This window comes from Ammodytes marinus, assembly GCF_949987685.1.
Source record: "Ammodytes marinus genome assembly, chromosome: 5".
In the NCBI taxonomy this organism is placed as follows: Eukaryota; Metazoa; Chordata; class Actinopteri; order Uranoscopiformes; family Ammodytidae; genus Ammodytes; species Ammodytes marinus.
In genome coordinates, this window is record NC_137234.1 from 25,581,866 (window position 1) to 25,594,266 (window position 12,401).

Sequence of the window (12,401 nt, forward strand, 5' to 3'; positions counted from 1 at the left end):
TCATGGACTGCACGTCGGATCCTGCGGCTCAGCGCAGGTGACATTTTTTTGGGTCTACCACCTTACTTTTTTGTCCCATAACCATTTTAAAGCTCCCATATTATACACTTTTCGGTTCTATTATACACCATATTATATGGTCTTAGTGGTCCCTAATACGTTTTTCTTTAATTGTTTGCTGAAAAAAACTTTCAGATAATTTATTGTACTATGCTGATGTTCAGCTAATCTCACAATGGCCTATTTTTTAAAAAAGAGTTGCAGGTCCCCTCGTAAATATACAATCTTTGAGCTCTCCCCGCCCCCTGTCCGGAAGTGAAGCCAGATACGCCTCGCCCTCTGTCTGTCAGGGCCGTGGACCAATAAGAAATAGGGGTGTGGGCTGCACAGTGGAAGCTTCTGGCTTTACGGTTTGTGAGGTCAGAAAAGGGGAGAATTCTGACTGGAGTGTTTTGGGGGGGAGGGGTGGGGGTTTCAGAAAAGGGGAGAGTGAGAACAGGAGAGATTGTTATTTTCTTTAATATTTTGGCAGTCTCTAGGCACACCGTGGACGCATGGATATGTTGGAACACATTTAAAAAGTGCATTTAGCATAATATGGGACCTTTAAGAAATGTAAAATGACTGTCTTACTGCGTCCAACCTCTGCAGCGATAGTGTATTGCGAGAGGCCTTGCTTGTGCAGCTCAACAATCCTGCCATGTTCAAAGACTTTTTGCCTTCACCATCAGGAGGTCATGACAGTGTGAATGTCTGACAGAAATTGACATGAAAGCCACATTTTGGCGCTGATTTTGAGTTTTTAAGGCTATGGTCTTTTGATGGACAGCCTGTTATAGAGTTGAAATTCAGTTTAATTAATTTTTTCTTGATGGCATTTTGAAACTCTACTTTGCAAATACTTTGCAATTTCCCCCGGGTATTTAGATTTTGTTCAGATGTGTATATTATTAATTACTTAATAGAATATCACATGGTTTTTCCTGTTGGTCCTTTGTTGAAAATTAACTTACTTAGTGAATTATTCCTAACAATGTGTTTTTGTGTTATAAAAGTGCAGCATATATAAAGTCATATATAGTAACCTTGAATGAATTGTGTGTGTGTGCTCTGTGGGGATTTTCTAGGTGTATGAAGTCAAGCAGTCAGGCTGTGTCGCAGAGAAGATCAGCTCTCTTGTCAGTAAAGTTCTAGATCCTCTCCACCCTCATGTTGACGAACATCAGCCCAGGAACTTTAAACCCTTGTCACACACTTTCTCCAGGGAAAAACAACACCTGTAAGTACACCACCTTTAATTTGATGGGAAAGAAAATGAAAAGAAGTTGGACCCCTGTTTCCTAACATTACAGGCCACACAACAGAAGAGATGATACCTGTTATAAAGCTATGTTATCTGTTGCCTTGTTCACACTATAGGCGTGGCGTGAGCCTGGTGGAGCGAGGCGTTCCTCTTTTTACTCAGGTTCCCATATTAACAATTCAATTCAGTTTATTTAAGAAAGGGACTGTGTAAATTAATAAAACGCATGATCATACATGGGTTGAAAATTCCAGAATTAATCAAAAGGCTACTTTTCATCTGTATTCCCGCATCCTGGATGATAAAAAAGATTTTAAGAAATACAAATCAACAAGAAGATAGAGGGAAAAGAACAACAACACAAGTAACGCCGGAAAAAGGTGTTAGGTGGACAAGGGGCCTTACTGTTGACTGTGGTTTACAGACAGTTACATGTGTGTATGTGTGTGTGTGTGTGTGTGTGTGTGTGTGTGTGTGTGTGTGTGTGTGTGTGTTAATAACAGGTTTGACCTCTCAGACAAAGATTACTTCTTTGACAGCAAAACCAGGAGTTCAATAGTAAGTCCAATACAATTTGTCTATGATGTAACCACCAGCAAAAAATACCAATTCATACATGACTGTGGTCTTTAGCTAACATATTTTTCTGACCGATATGTCATTAAGTAAACCATACCAGTTGTTTGTTAGAAAGACCAAAGATATGCAAACAACTACTAAGAGGTTTTGTAAAATGTTTTTAATATCACCAAAAGCTAAGAAGGAAGCAGGTGTTTGTTGTCCATGTTGAAGTAAAATGTTTCTGTCCATTTCATAGCAGAGACACCATCTTGCACAATGGTACAGGGGGCTTATAAGCCTTTAGTCCCTGTCCATTGGTCATGCACTTTCAACTTTCAGAACCATTTTGGCTCAGTTTGAACAGAAACATTGAGGGATTTGGTGATGGTTATTATTGCAAATGAAGATTAGTGCATTGCCATTGTTTTATTATAGTGTAGATCACTTAATAACTAAATTCAGTCCTTCTGTTTTTCATTCCCCTTTTAGGTTTTTGAAATACTAAAAAGAACAAAATGCAAGGCCAAGTACAGCATGGGTAAGTTTGGAACTATTTCTTTCCCCCATGCTATACAAAACACAACAAGATTAAAGGTGGACTATACCATGTCCAGAATCCAGATAACCTTTGTTTATGTTTATACTAACCACGGCAATATTTGATGCTCATAGCGAGTGGCCGGGCCGTTCCCCGAAACTTCGATCTGCGATCTGAGTCGTAGTTTAACCTGGAGACGATATATTACAGCTGATAAAGAGAGTGTGTGAATATGCTGATGAGTTCAGCCATCAGAAGGAGAGGGGGTCCCGCACAGTGCAGACAGCTTCACACTATATGCTTAATGTGACATTAGTGATTTTATTTGGCCCCCCAATCCCATGTTAACCGGTTAGACCGTTAATACTCCAGTTCGGCATCATCTTGAGCATATTCTTCACACAAGCCATGTGACCAGCAGCAAAAATACAGTGAAATCCTATGTTTGACATCATAGGCTACAAGCCACAAACTTAGCAAAGACAAATGTTTTTATTTGATTTTTGATGTTATATATTTATTATTTTCAACCGCATGCAAGATCTGGGCAGTAGTTTTTATTGCAGAATGGAATATCTCCATTAATGTTTTAACACTTTGGCACCAAACTAAATAAATCTAGATTGTACTAGCGGACCTCCCTTGACTTAAAGAAAAGGTTTTCAAGTACGTATTATAAGATAGCCAATACAGGGTTTGCTAGTCTTAATTCAGATCTCAGGTATCTGCTTGTATTTTGTGTTAAAGGTGAGGTCAGTGATGTTGTCAAAATCATCAAAATTATCCGCTAACCGTTTGTGTGCATGTGCACTTTAAAAAAGAGTTAAGCTGCGAACACACCGCACTGGCCCCCTGCGGCGGTTGGCCGCGTGAACACAAGTTGCTCGCCGCTTGATCATATTGAGCCATATATTCCTGACGCCGTTTCTGAGATCAGACCCGTCACACTTACGGTGCAACAACAACAACAACAACAACATGGTCCAGCTGTGCCAAAAAATACAGATGTAGGTATGCCTACACTGTGTAACCAGCGGCAGTCATGTCACAAATAGCACTAAAACAGCATGAAGACGCACCCGATCGCAAATACATACACATTAACAGCAATTCAGCAACATACTAAACACATTAACAACAGCAGTGTGTGCTCAGCGGCAAAAATAAAGGCAGACATCAGCCTACCTGAAAGTGAAAGTGTGCCGGGTCTGGCGGAGGACAACACTGGTGCTTCGCTGTACTATATTGGAATTCCACACGGACACTGCCGTCAAGTTTGGGTTCATATTATCCTCCGTAACAGCACACAGCTGGGTGAGTTTCACAATGCTAACCGGTGCTACCTTGGCTAAAGAACAACCAACAGCTAAACAGATGCAAAATACACATATTTGCTGAATGTATTGGAAGCACAATGTCCTCACTACACACGCCCACCTCGTCTTGCAGACGACCGGGCAATATTTTCATCTCCTGCGTTCGCCACATATTTTGGCCGCGCAGCAAATGGTCACGCCTTCGATTCACGCGCTTCGATGAGGCGCAGCCACGCGCCGTGGAAACGACCGCCGCTGGACGCCGGTTCTCAGGTGTACGCCAGGCATGCAAACTAGTCACCTTCCGGTGAAATTCGCCGTTTTGGAAACTAAATTGGCCATCTATGTAATTCGTGGAGATCCGTTGAGAAAACATTTTTTTTGGGGGGGGGGGGGGGGGGGTCTGATGGCCAGCACTGTGTGTGTGGTGTGGAGCATGGACCTATTAAGAAAGTGGAGTGACCATAGTGACTAACTATGATTGACGGATGTTAACTCCTGTCATGAGCTTTGACGGTCATTTGGCCAATCAGAAAGTATTTGTCATTGAGGGGCGGTGACATCAATCAGTCAGAGCGTCTGCAGGTGCAGGGAAATTTACATTTTTTTCTCTCCGAGTCATCGGAGCGTTCAAGTAGCCGCAGTAGGCCTACTATTATTTAACCATGTTAATGTGCCTTCTTGGTTTATGTGAATCACTTTTTAAATAAATTCACAGAGTTTGCCAACCGTTGTTATACAGCCATTTGCATTGATTTATGTGTGCGCTGATTAACGGCCGCAGTTTGCGGATTGTCACTGCAGATTAACGTGTCACCTCCTCAAGTTAATAATGTGCTTTTGGCTATTGCTGTTTTCACGGTTTTTGAATGGTGTATGGTGTTCTGGCGTACACACCTGAGGTGAATGCAGTGATTATAGCAGATCAGCGCCGAAACAACACACTCACTTGTTTCCTCCACTATCGTCCCATTTTGCACCATTATGTTCCTACGCACGACTGAGGTGTGTGTGTGAGTGCATGAACACGAGATTAACTATGGTGACAGAATGTATTCTTACGTGTTTAGTTGATGGTTGTGTAGCAAAGATAAGGCAAATCCTGTTTGCCACAATATAAATAGTTAGTTTATTGTTCATTTTTCATTTCATTTTCCTTTATTTAACCTCGAAAGATCAATTGAGGGGTGACCCTCTTTTACAATGACGTCGAGTTTGTACATATACACAATATACAATGAGAATACATAACAAGTTTACACACACACACACACACACACACAGACAACAACAATTTAAAACATTCAGATCAATTGAATGAGAGACATAATAGCCTAATTAAAACAGTTACAAGTGTAGAGGGGCTGATTCAAAATAATAATTTTAAATTGGTTAACAGTTATGAGTGTATTTATTTTAATTGTATGTTGTAGGCTGTTCCAGGAGTCAGGGGCACTATGGCTAAAAGCGGTTTTACCAAGCTCAGACCGGGCATAGGGGACATATAACATGAGCATGTCAGTTGAGCGGGTTTGATAAAGCCCATCTGAAATAAGCAGCATTTCTGTCAAATATAGTGGTAGCTTTCCAGTCAGAGCTTTATATATAAAAATATGCCAATGTGCATCACGTCTCTCCTTAAGGGAGGACCACCCAACCTTTTCATATAAAACACAATGGTGTGTATCATAAGCATCTCCTGTAATGAATCTCAAAGCAGAGTGAAATACAGAGTCTAGGAGTTTAAGGCATGAACGAGATGCATGCCGATAAACCACATCACCGTAATCAAGGACAGACATAAAAACTGCCTCAATAATCCTTTTCCTACTGAACAACGGGAAGGTGGCTTTATTCCTATAAAAATAGCCAATCTTTTGTCGGAGACGACAGACAAGATTTTTTATGTGAAATGTAAAAGAGAGTTTTTCATCTATCCAGATGCCAAGATATTTATATTCAGTGACTCTTTCAATATGAGATCCATTATTTGTGTGAATAATAAGATCATTAAAATGTGTAATTCTTGCTCTGGAAAAGCACATATATTTTGTTTTTTCTATATTAAGGACAAGCCTGAGATCCACTAGACAGTTCTGCAGGGTGTTAAAAGAGCTCTGTAGGTTCTGAACAGATTGTTGCACTGAATCAGAAATGCAATACAGTACAGTGTCGTCAGCATACAAATGGGCATGGCAGTTTTGTAGTGATGAAACAATGTTATTGATGTAAATTGTGAATAGGACTGGACCTAAAATTGAGCCCTGCGGAACACCATTTGTAACTGTTAAAAACTCAGTTTGGTAGCTTCCCAGCTTAACTGACTGCTGTCTGTCAGAGAGATAGTCCCTAAACCAGCTACATGTAGAATAATCAAAACCAATTTCATGCAGCCTCTCTAAAAGCAAATGGTGATCTAAAGTATCAAAAGCTTTTGACAGATCAACAAAAAGTGCTGCACAGTGCATTTTTTTATCGATAGCTGTAACAATGTTGTCTAAGACCAAAGTGACAGCAGATATAGTACTGTGGCCTGCCCTAAAACCAGATTGAAATGGACTCAAAATGGAAGCACTGGATAAAAAGGATTTCAACTGAGTATTAATGACTGATTCTAGAATTTTTGCCAGGCATGGGAGTTTGGAAATTGGCCTGTAATTGTTAAGATCACTTTTGTCACCCCCTTTATGTAATGGAATGACGTGAGCTTTTTTCCAGACTTTAGGAACAATACCAGAAGAGATGGAAAGATTAAAAATATGGGTTATTTGTTTTGATATGATAAGTGCAGAGAGATTTATTGAAAATGGGTCCAAATTGTCCTCTCCCATGTACTTCCTGGGGTTGATGGCAAGAAGCGCATCTACAACAATACTTGTTGGGACTTGAACAAGGCTGAAAAGGGGAGTTTTAGAGACAGGTGGTATGCTATTTTTATTTCTCGTGGTGGTAGGCGTAGAAGGCGTAGATACTCCATTGTGAAAGAGTTTACCAGCAGCTATAAAGTGTTTATTGAAAGCTAAACCAATTTCTTTCTGATCATTTAAAATATGATCATTTATTTTTAACTGACTGGGAACAGTGCTAGAATTGTTTTTGTTATAATTCACAGCCTTCCAAAATAGTGCAGGGTTGGAGTAGCAGTTTGAAATTAGTTCGAGGTAGTAGTCTGATTTAGCTTTCCTAACCATGGATATGCACCTATTTCTGATTTGTCTGAAAGCAGTCCACTTGGAGTTTTCACCAGAGCGTCTAGCTAGGGACCATGCTTTATTTCTCTCTGCAAATATATCGGACAATTCATTTGTGAACCAGGGGTTTGATCTATTTTTTACTCTGTGCTTTTTAAGGGGTGCATGCTTGTTCAAAATGGAGGAGAAAGTATTGGTGAAAAATTCTAAGGCCAATTCCACATCAGATATTTCACTTGTGAGATGAATGTCACTTTGATAGAGTTCATTTAAAAATGCTTGCTCGTTAAAACCTTTAAAATTACGCTTAATGATGATTTTGGGTTGAGATTTTTTAAGATGAATACTTCTGATACAGGCCACCGGGCAGTGATCACTGATTCCAAGCTCAAAGACACCAGCAGAAACTATTTTATTGCTTTGATTTGATAATATTAAATCGATCAAAGTTGATTTTGCTGGGTTTTTTAGATTTGGTCTTGTGGGCTCAGTTATTATTTGTGTAAGATTTAGGTTGCTACATATTTCTTTAAAAGGTTCAGAGGCACCAGAAAGCCAGTCAATGTTAAAATCACCCATCATAATGACCTCTCTATTTACATATGGAGAGATTAAATGTGCTAGCTCACTCAAGGAGCTATTTACTGCTGAAGGGGGCCTGTACACACCAATTACAACAAAACAATCATTGGATGATAAAGACAATTCCAAAGCAATAAATTCAAAGCAGCTTCGAACAGAGACAGCATGTAGTAATGATACAGAATAATGTGATTTAACATAGACAGCCACTCCCCCACCCCGTGTGGTCCTGTCTATTCTGAATAAACTATAATCATTTATTGCCACCATAGAGTCATGTGTACTGCTCTTCAACCATGATTCAGTCAGAACCAAGACATCTGGGTCAGCCTGAGATACTAAGATGTTAACATGGTCTAGTTTATTGTGCTGAAGCAAACTTCTTATGTTTAAGTGAAGAAAACCCAAACCCTTTCTTGTTTTGAGGATGTTTGGTGAGTTTAGCTTTGATATGCTCATGTCCAGGTTATCAACAGCGGGGTGGTCCAACACAATTGACCTATTACACATAATAGGTACATTTTTCAAGTTACTTGTAATCCCAAGTGGTCTGTGGCGTGACCTGTAAAATCTATGAGGAGGGATTAATGATGATCTGACAGACTGACATACAGGGATTGGGTGAGTTTTTATAGTAGGCCTAATGGATGTTCCAGGCCTGGAGGGGGCGCTAGAAGCATGGGGACTAGTGGTCATGGAGGCTGTGTCACGTGAGCTAACTACCTCTTGACTGACCAGGTGTGGAGATAGTCAATCATGCTGGACAGAGTTTGCAAGAGGAGTGACGCTAGGAACCGATTTTATTGTTAAGAGCATATTGCTGGCCAGAAGATGTTTCCCTTGTTTGTTTAAATGCAAACCATCGCTGGCAAAGAAAGACGGTCTGTTCCAGAAAACGTTAAAATTGTAAGGGAATTTGGTATGATTGATTTGAGGCTCCATGTTATTTTCAGTCATATTTAAAGCTAGTTTTGCCAGCATTTTTTTTTACAGTTTTTCTAAGCTGTTTAAACAAATTTCTTTGTAAATAGGCTACCTACACACTTTGTATTGGAAAAGTCGAGAAGGTTGGCTGACTAACTTGTTTTGCTCATTTGACTATTCATCTGCTAAAGTTTTCTTTGTCCTTAATTCTCGTCACCAGAATGCACCAAATTGCTTCTCTTAAATGTTCAAACCACAAAAAAAATCTTCTGGGCACGGATGCCCCCAAACCCCCCTACCGGCAGGGCTGTACGCTTATTTTTTTAGGTGGTAGCACTGGTGCTAGCAAGCAAAAAAAATCAGTAGCACAAAAATAAATTCAGTAGCACAAAAAGTATGATCGAAAACTTGCATAACCTTAACCCATGCATTTCGCTCTAATTACCTTTTAGCCTGTCATCTTGGTCTCATTTGAAATTCTCAATTAATGTCATATCCTAGTGTGTGCAGTAATAATTGTAGAAAAATGAATAGGGGTGCACTGATTGTAATTTAGACAAAATAATCTAACCTGCCAATTGCAATTTTTTGCTGATTCAGAATTATTTCTCCCCATAAAATGAATATCTATATATTTTTTGTATATACATCATTATTATATTCATAACAATAAAATGTTTTGGTAAATGTCCTTCTGTTAATTAAAACCTAACTTTAAAACATATAGCCTATTAAATAAATAAGTATACATATTGGTACAATTTAGGATAAGTTAAATAGGTAGTTGTGAATGTGTTGGGAGTAGTTCTTCAGTGGCTTATCAGTTATTTCAAACTTTGTTTAAATAGACTGTTGTTGACTGCTCTCTGCAGCTGAAGCAGTTGATTTTCAAGCTAACGCACTGCAGGGCTGTGAAGCGCGAACTTCCTGTTCTTACCGGCTTCAAAAAAGTCAACTCACGTTTGGCTAGTAACATGCTTTTAATGTAAAGGCGCACAGGAAATGTTCTGTTTGCACACGCGCTAACTTAACTGCGTGCCGTCTCCTTCCGGCTATTACCGTTGGTGAAGTGTATTAGACGCTAGAATCGCCGCACAAGCACAGGTCCCGTGCACACATCTTTTACCAGCCAAAGTGGAGGGTGGACTCAATAACTTACTTGCCTAAGACTACATTTACCCGAATTTGGAGAGGGTTACTGTAGAGCCCTCTAAGTAGTGTTGTGCAGCGCTCCTCTGTGTCTCAAACAGACAGCATCTGCTCATTAGCACTCGTGCGAGTGGACTTGTATTCATCATCGCATCATTCTCACCTTTTTCGTGGCTTATGAGTTTGCATGCCTGTGGACGAGCGGCCACACACTAGTACATTGACTTTGTATGTAATCTCGTAATGTGTTTTAAGAAGTGATTTAAAAGAGGTTACCGATTCAGCCAGCGGATCTAAGGCTGCGGGCAGGCTCGTACGGGGTCAGCATGTCTGTGACGTACTCGGGGGCAAGACCCCGACGAGCCTTAAAAGTTATCAATAAAATCTTAAAATCGATTCTAAAACGGACAGAGAGCCAGTGCAAAGAAGGTAAAACAGGAGTGATGTGATGCCGTCTGTTAAAACCAGCGAGAAGCCTAGCTGCTGAGTTCTGAACCAACTGGAGGCGGGAGAGTGATTTGTGGTTGATGTAATCTAGACGGGAGAATATTAGTGCATGGATGACTTTTTCAAGGTCGGGTTGTGATAGAAAATGTTTAATTTTGGAGATGGTTCTGATGTGGAGAAAACATGACTGTACAAAATGACACCTAAGTTTCTGGCAGTGGGCTTAATATTATCGGATAATGGACCGAGGCTGATGGGGCTGGTGATGGTGCTTGGCGGGTTGAACAGTATTATTTCAGATTTGGAGTTGTTAAGTTGGAGGAAGTTATGGGCCATCCAGCGGTTCACATCTTTGAGGCAGTCTAAAACAGCAGCCAGGCTTCTCGGATCGTTGGGTCTCAGCGGTAGGTATATCTGTGTGTCGTCAGCATAGCAATGAAAGGAAACATTGTGCCGCTGGATGATTTGGCCGAGTGGGAGCATATACAGTATATTGAAAATAAAATAGGACCTAAAATCGAACCCTGCGGTACACCATAGGCTACTTGGGTCTCTAGAGGAAGAGTGGTTGCCGATGGTGATCGCACAGGTTCTATTAAAAAGATAAGAATTGAACCAACTAAGTGCAGTGTCCCTGATACCAATAAAAGATTTTGCAGGTCATTGGTTACCGTGAGGAGGGCAGTTTCTGTGCTGTGCAATGCTCTAAAACCAGACTGAAATTTTTCAAATGTATTTTGCGACATAAATGATAAAAGTTGGGAGGACACAACTTTTTCTAAAACTTTGATAAAAATGGAAGTTTAGAAATAGGTCTAAAATTATTAAGATCAGAGGGGTCTAGGTTGGGTTTCTTTAGAAGAGGTTGGACCACAGCATGCTCAAAAAGCAGATGGAAAAACACCATGGATTAAAGAACTATAGGCAGTCTGTGATAATGTATGCTGTTTTTCCCGATTTAGTGGTTATCCCTCTGGGATCGCAATCGCAATAGCGATAGATGGAAAGGGGAGAAAAAACAACAACAAAACTGTATAGAGCCACTGCAGGCTTCCTTAATTAAATAAAGCACTAAACCACTGCTGCCAAGCAGCTGACTCAAAACCAAAATTGTCCAGGAGACCCAGAAACGAAAGGCAATAGACATCAAATACACACAAAGTTCTGAGTTGGGTTTTATCACGGGGAAAACCACTACCTCTGAAGGTGAGATAATGCGCAGCACAGAGCACTGGGGACTCAGGGCATAAAGGCCAGGACACACCAGCCCGATAATCGCCGTCGTCAAAAAAAAAGACGAATCTGTTTGGTGTGTGCCGTGACGTCGGCCGACGTAGAGGTCGTCGGGCTTGTTTTGAGCCTGTCGGCCGCCGATTGAACGTGTTCAATCGGCGGCCGACCGTCTTTCATTTGGAGCAATTTGATTGGTGGAGGGCTAGCGAATCAGTGAAGCCCGGAAGTGAGGCGGGTAGCACAAACAGCTAACAACAGCTAGCCATTGTTTTAATGTGTTTGTTCGTTTCGTTTTGAGAGTACTCACATGCATCAACCCTTGTTGACTGCTCGACACCATGCTCGACACTCTCTGCTAAAAATTGTGCTCTTATGGTCCATAAATATAAATACGTATTTCTATCTATGTTTATGCTCTAGAGAGATGTCCAATCATTTCCGGCTTTCGTATTTTTTCGGGCCACAATACAGATTAGCGCCGCCTGCTGTTGTGGAGACATTACGTCCCGCGAGCGTACGGAAAATAAACAGTCGTCTCGGTGTGTTCTTTGGCCCCGACGGGAAGACTGGAGCTTCCTGAAACGGCCGACTCCATTTTTTGCGTAGTCGGAACATGTCGGACTGGTGTGTCCTGGCCTTAAGAAGACTCCCCACACCTGGCCTCAATCAATGCCAATCAGTGCCACACACACCTGATTACAGTGAGTTGATTCACTCACCAGTCTCACAGAGTCGAAAGACTCCGAAAGATTGAGTGCCCTCACACTTTGTTTCATTTTTCAAGAGATATTAAATATGTATTTTTTTTTCTCTCTCTTTAAGAGGTGCCGACTGTACAGTATATGACGGACTATCTGTGTGTGTGTGTGTGTGTGTGTGTGTGTGTGTGTTTTGGGGAGGGGGGCTGAGTTACATGAGCTATAGGAGCTTCATGCGTTTTGAATTAGTAGGGTAGAATGTTAGTGTACTTCTGTGTATCTTTTTCTCTGTTCTCATGTGTTTAACACTTCAGTTGTATTACCCTTAAATGCAATACATTTGCTTGTGCACAGTAGCAGTTAAAAAGGAAAGGTTTTGATTGCCACAAAATGTTAAAAAAAAAATAGACAAACATGCCACAGCAGTTTTCGTTGCATTTGAATAGTTTTTTTGAAAAT

The 12,401-nt window shown here is 40.7% G+C and overlaps 1 protein-coding gene across 1 annotated transcript in view; it reads left to right on the top strand.

Annotated features, from left to right (window-relative positions):
* Positions 1-12,401, top strand: part of ano1b (anoctamin 1, calcium activated chloride channel b) — a gene marked incomplete at its 5' end in the record, with an annotated part of 58,309 nt that overhangs the window by 15,707 nt on the left and 30,201 nt on the right. The window contains 3 exons of the mRNA XM_080028621.1: positions 1,128-1,279; positions 1,807-1,861; positions 2,354-2,402. Coding sequence (XP_079884747.1) covers positions 1,128-1,279; positions 1,807-1,861; positions 2,354-2,402 — 256 coding nt within the window. The remainder of the gene's footprint in view (positions 1-1,127; positions 1,280-1,806; positions 1,862-2,353; positions 2,403-12,401) is intronic.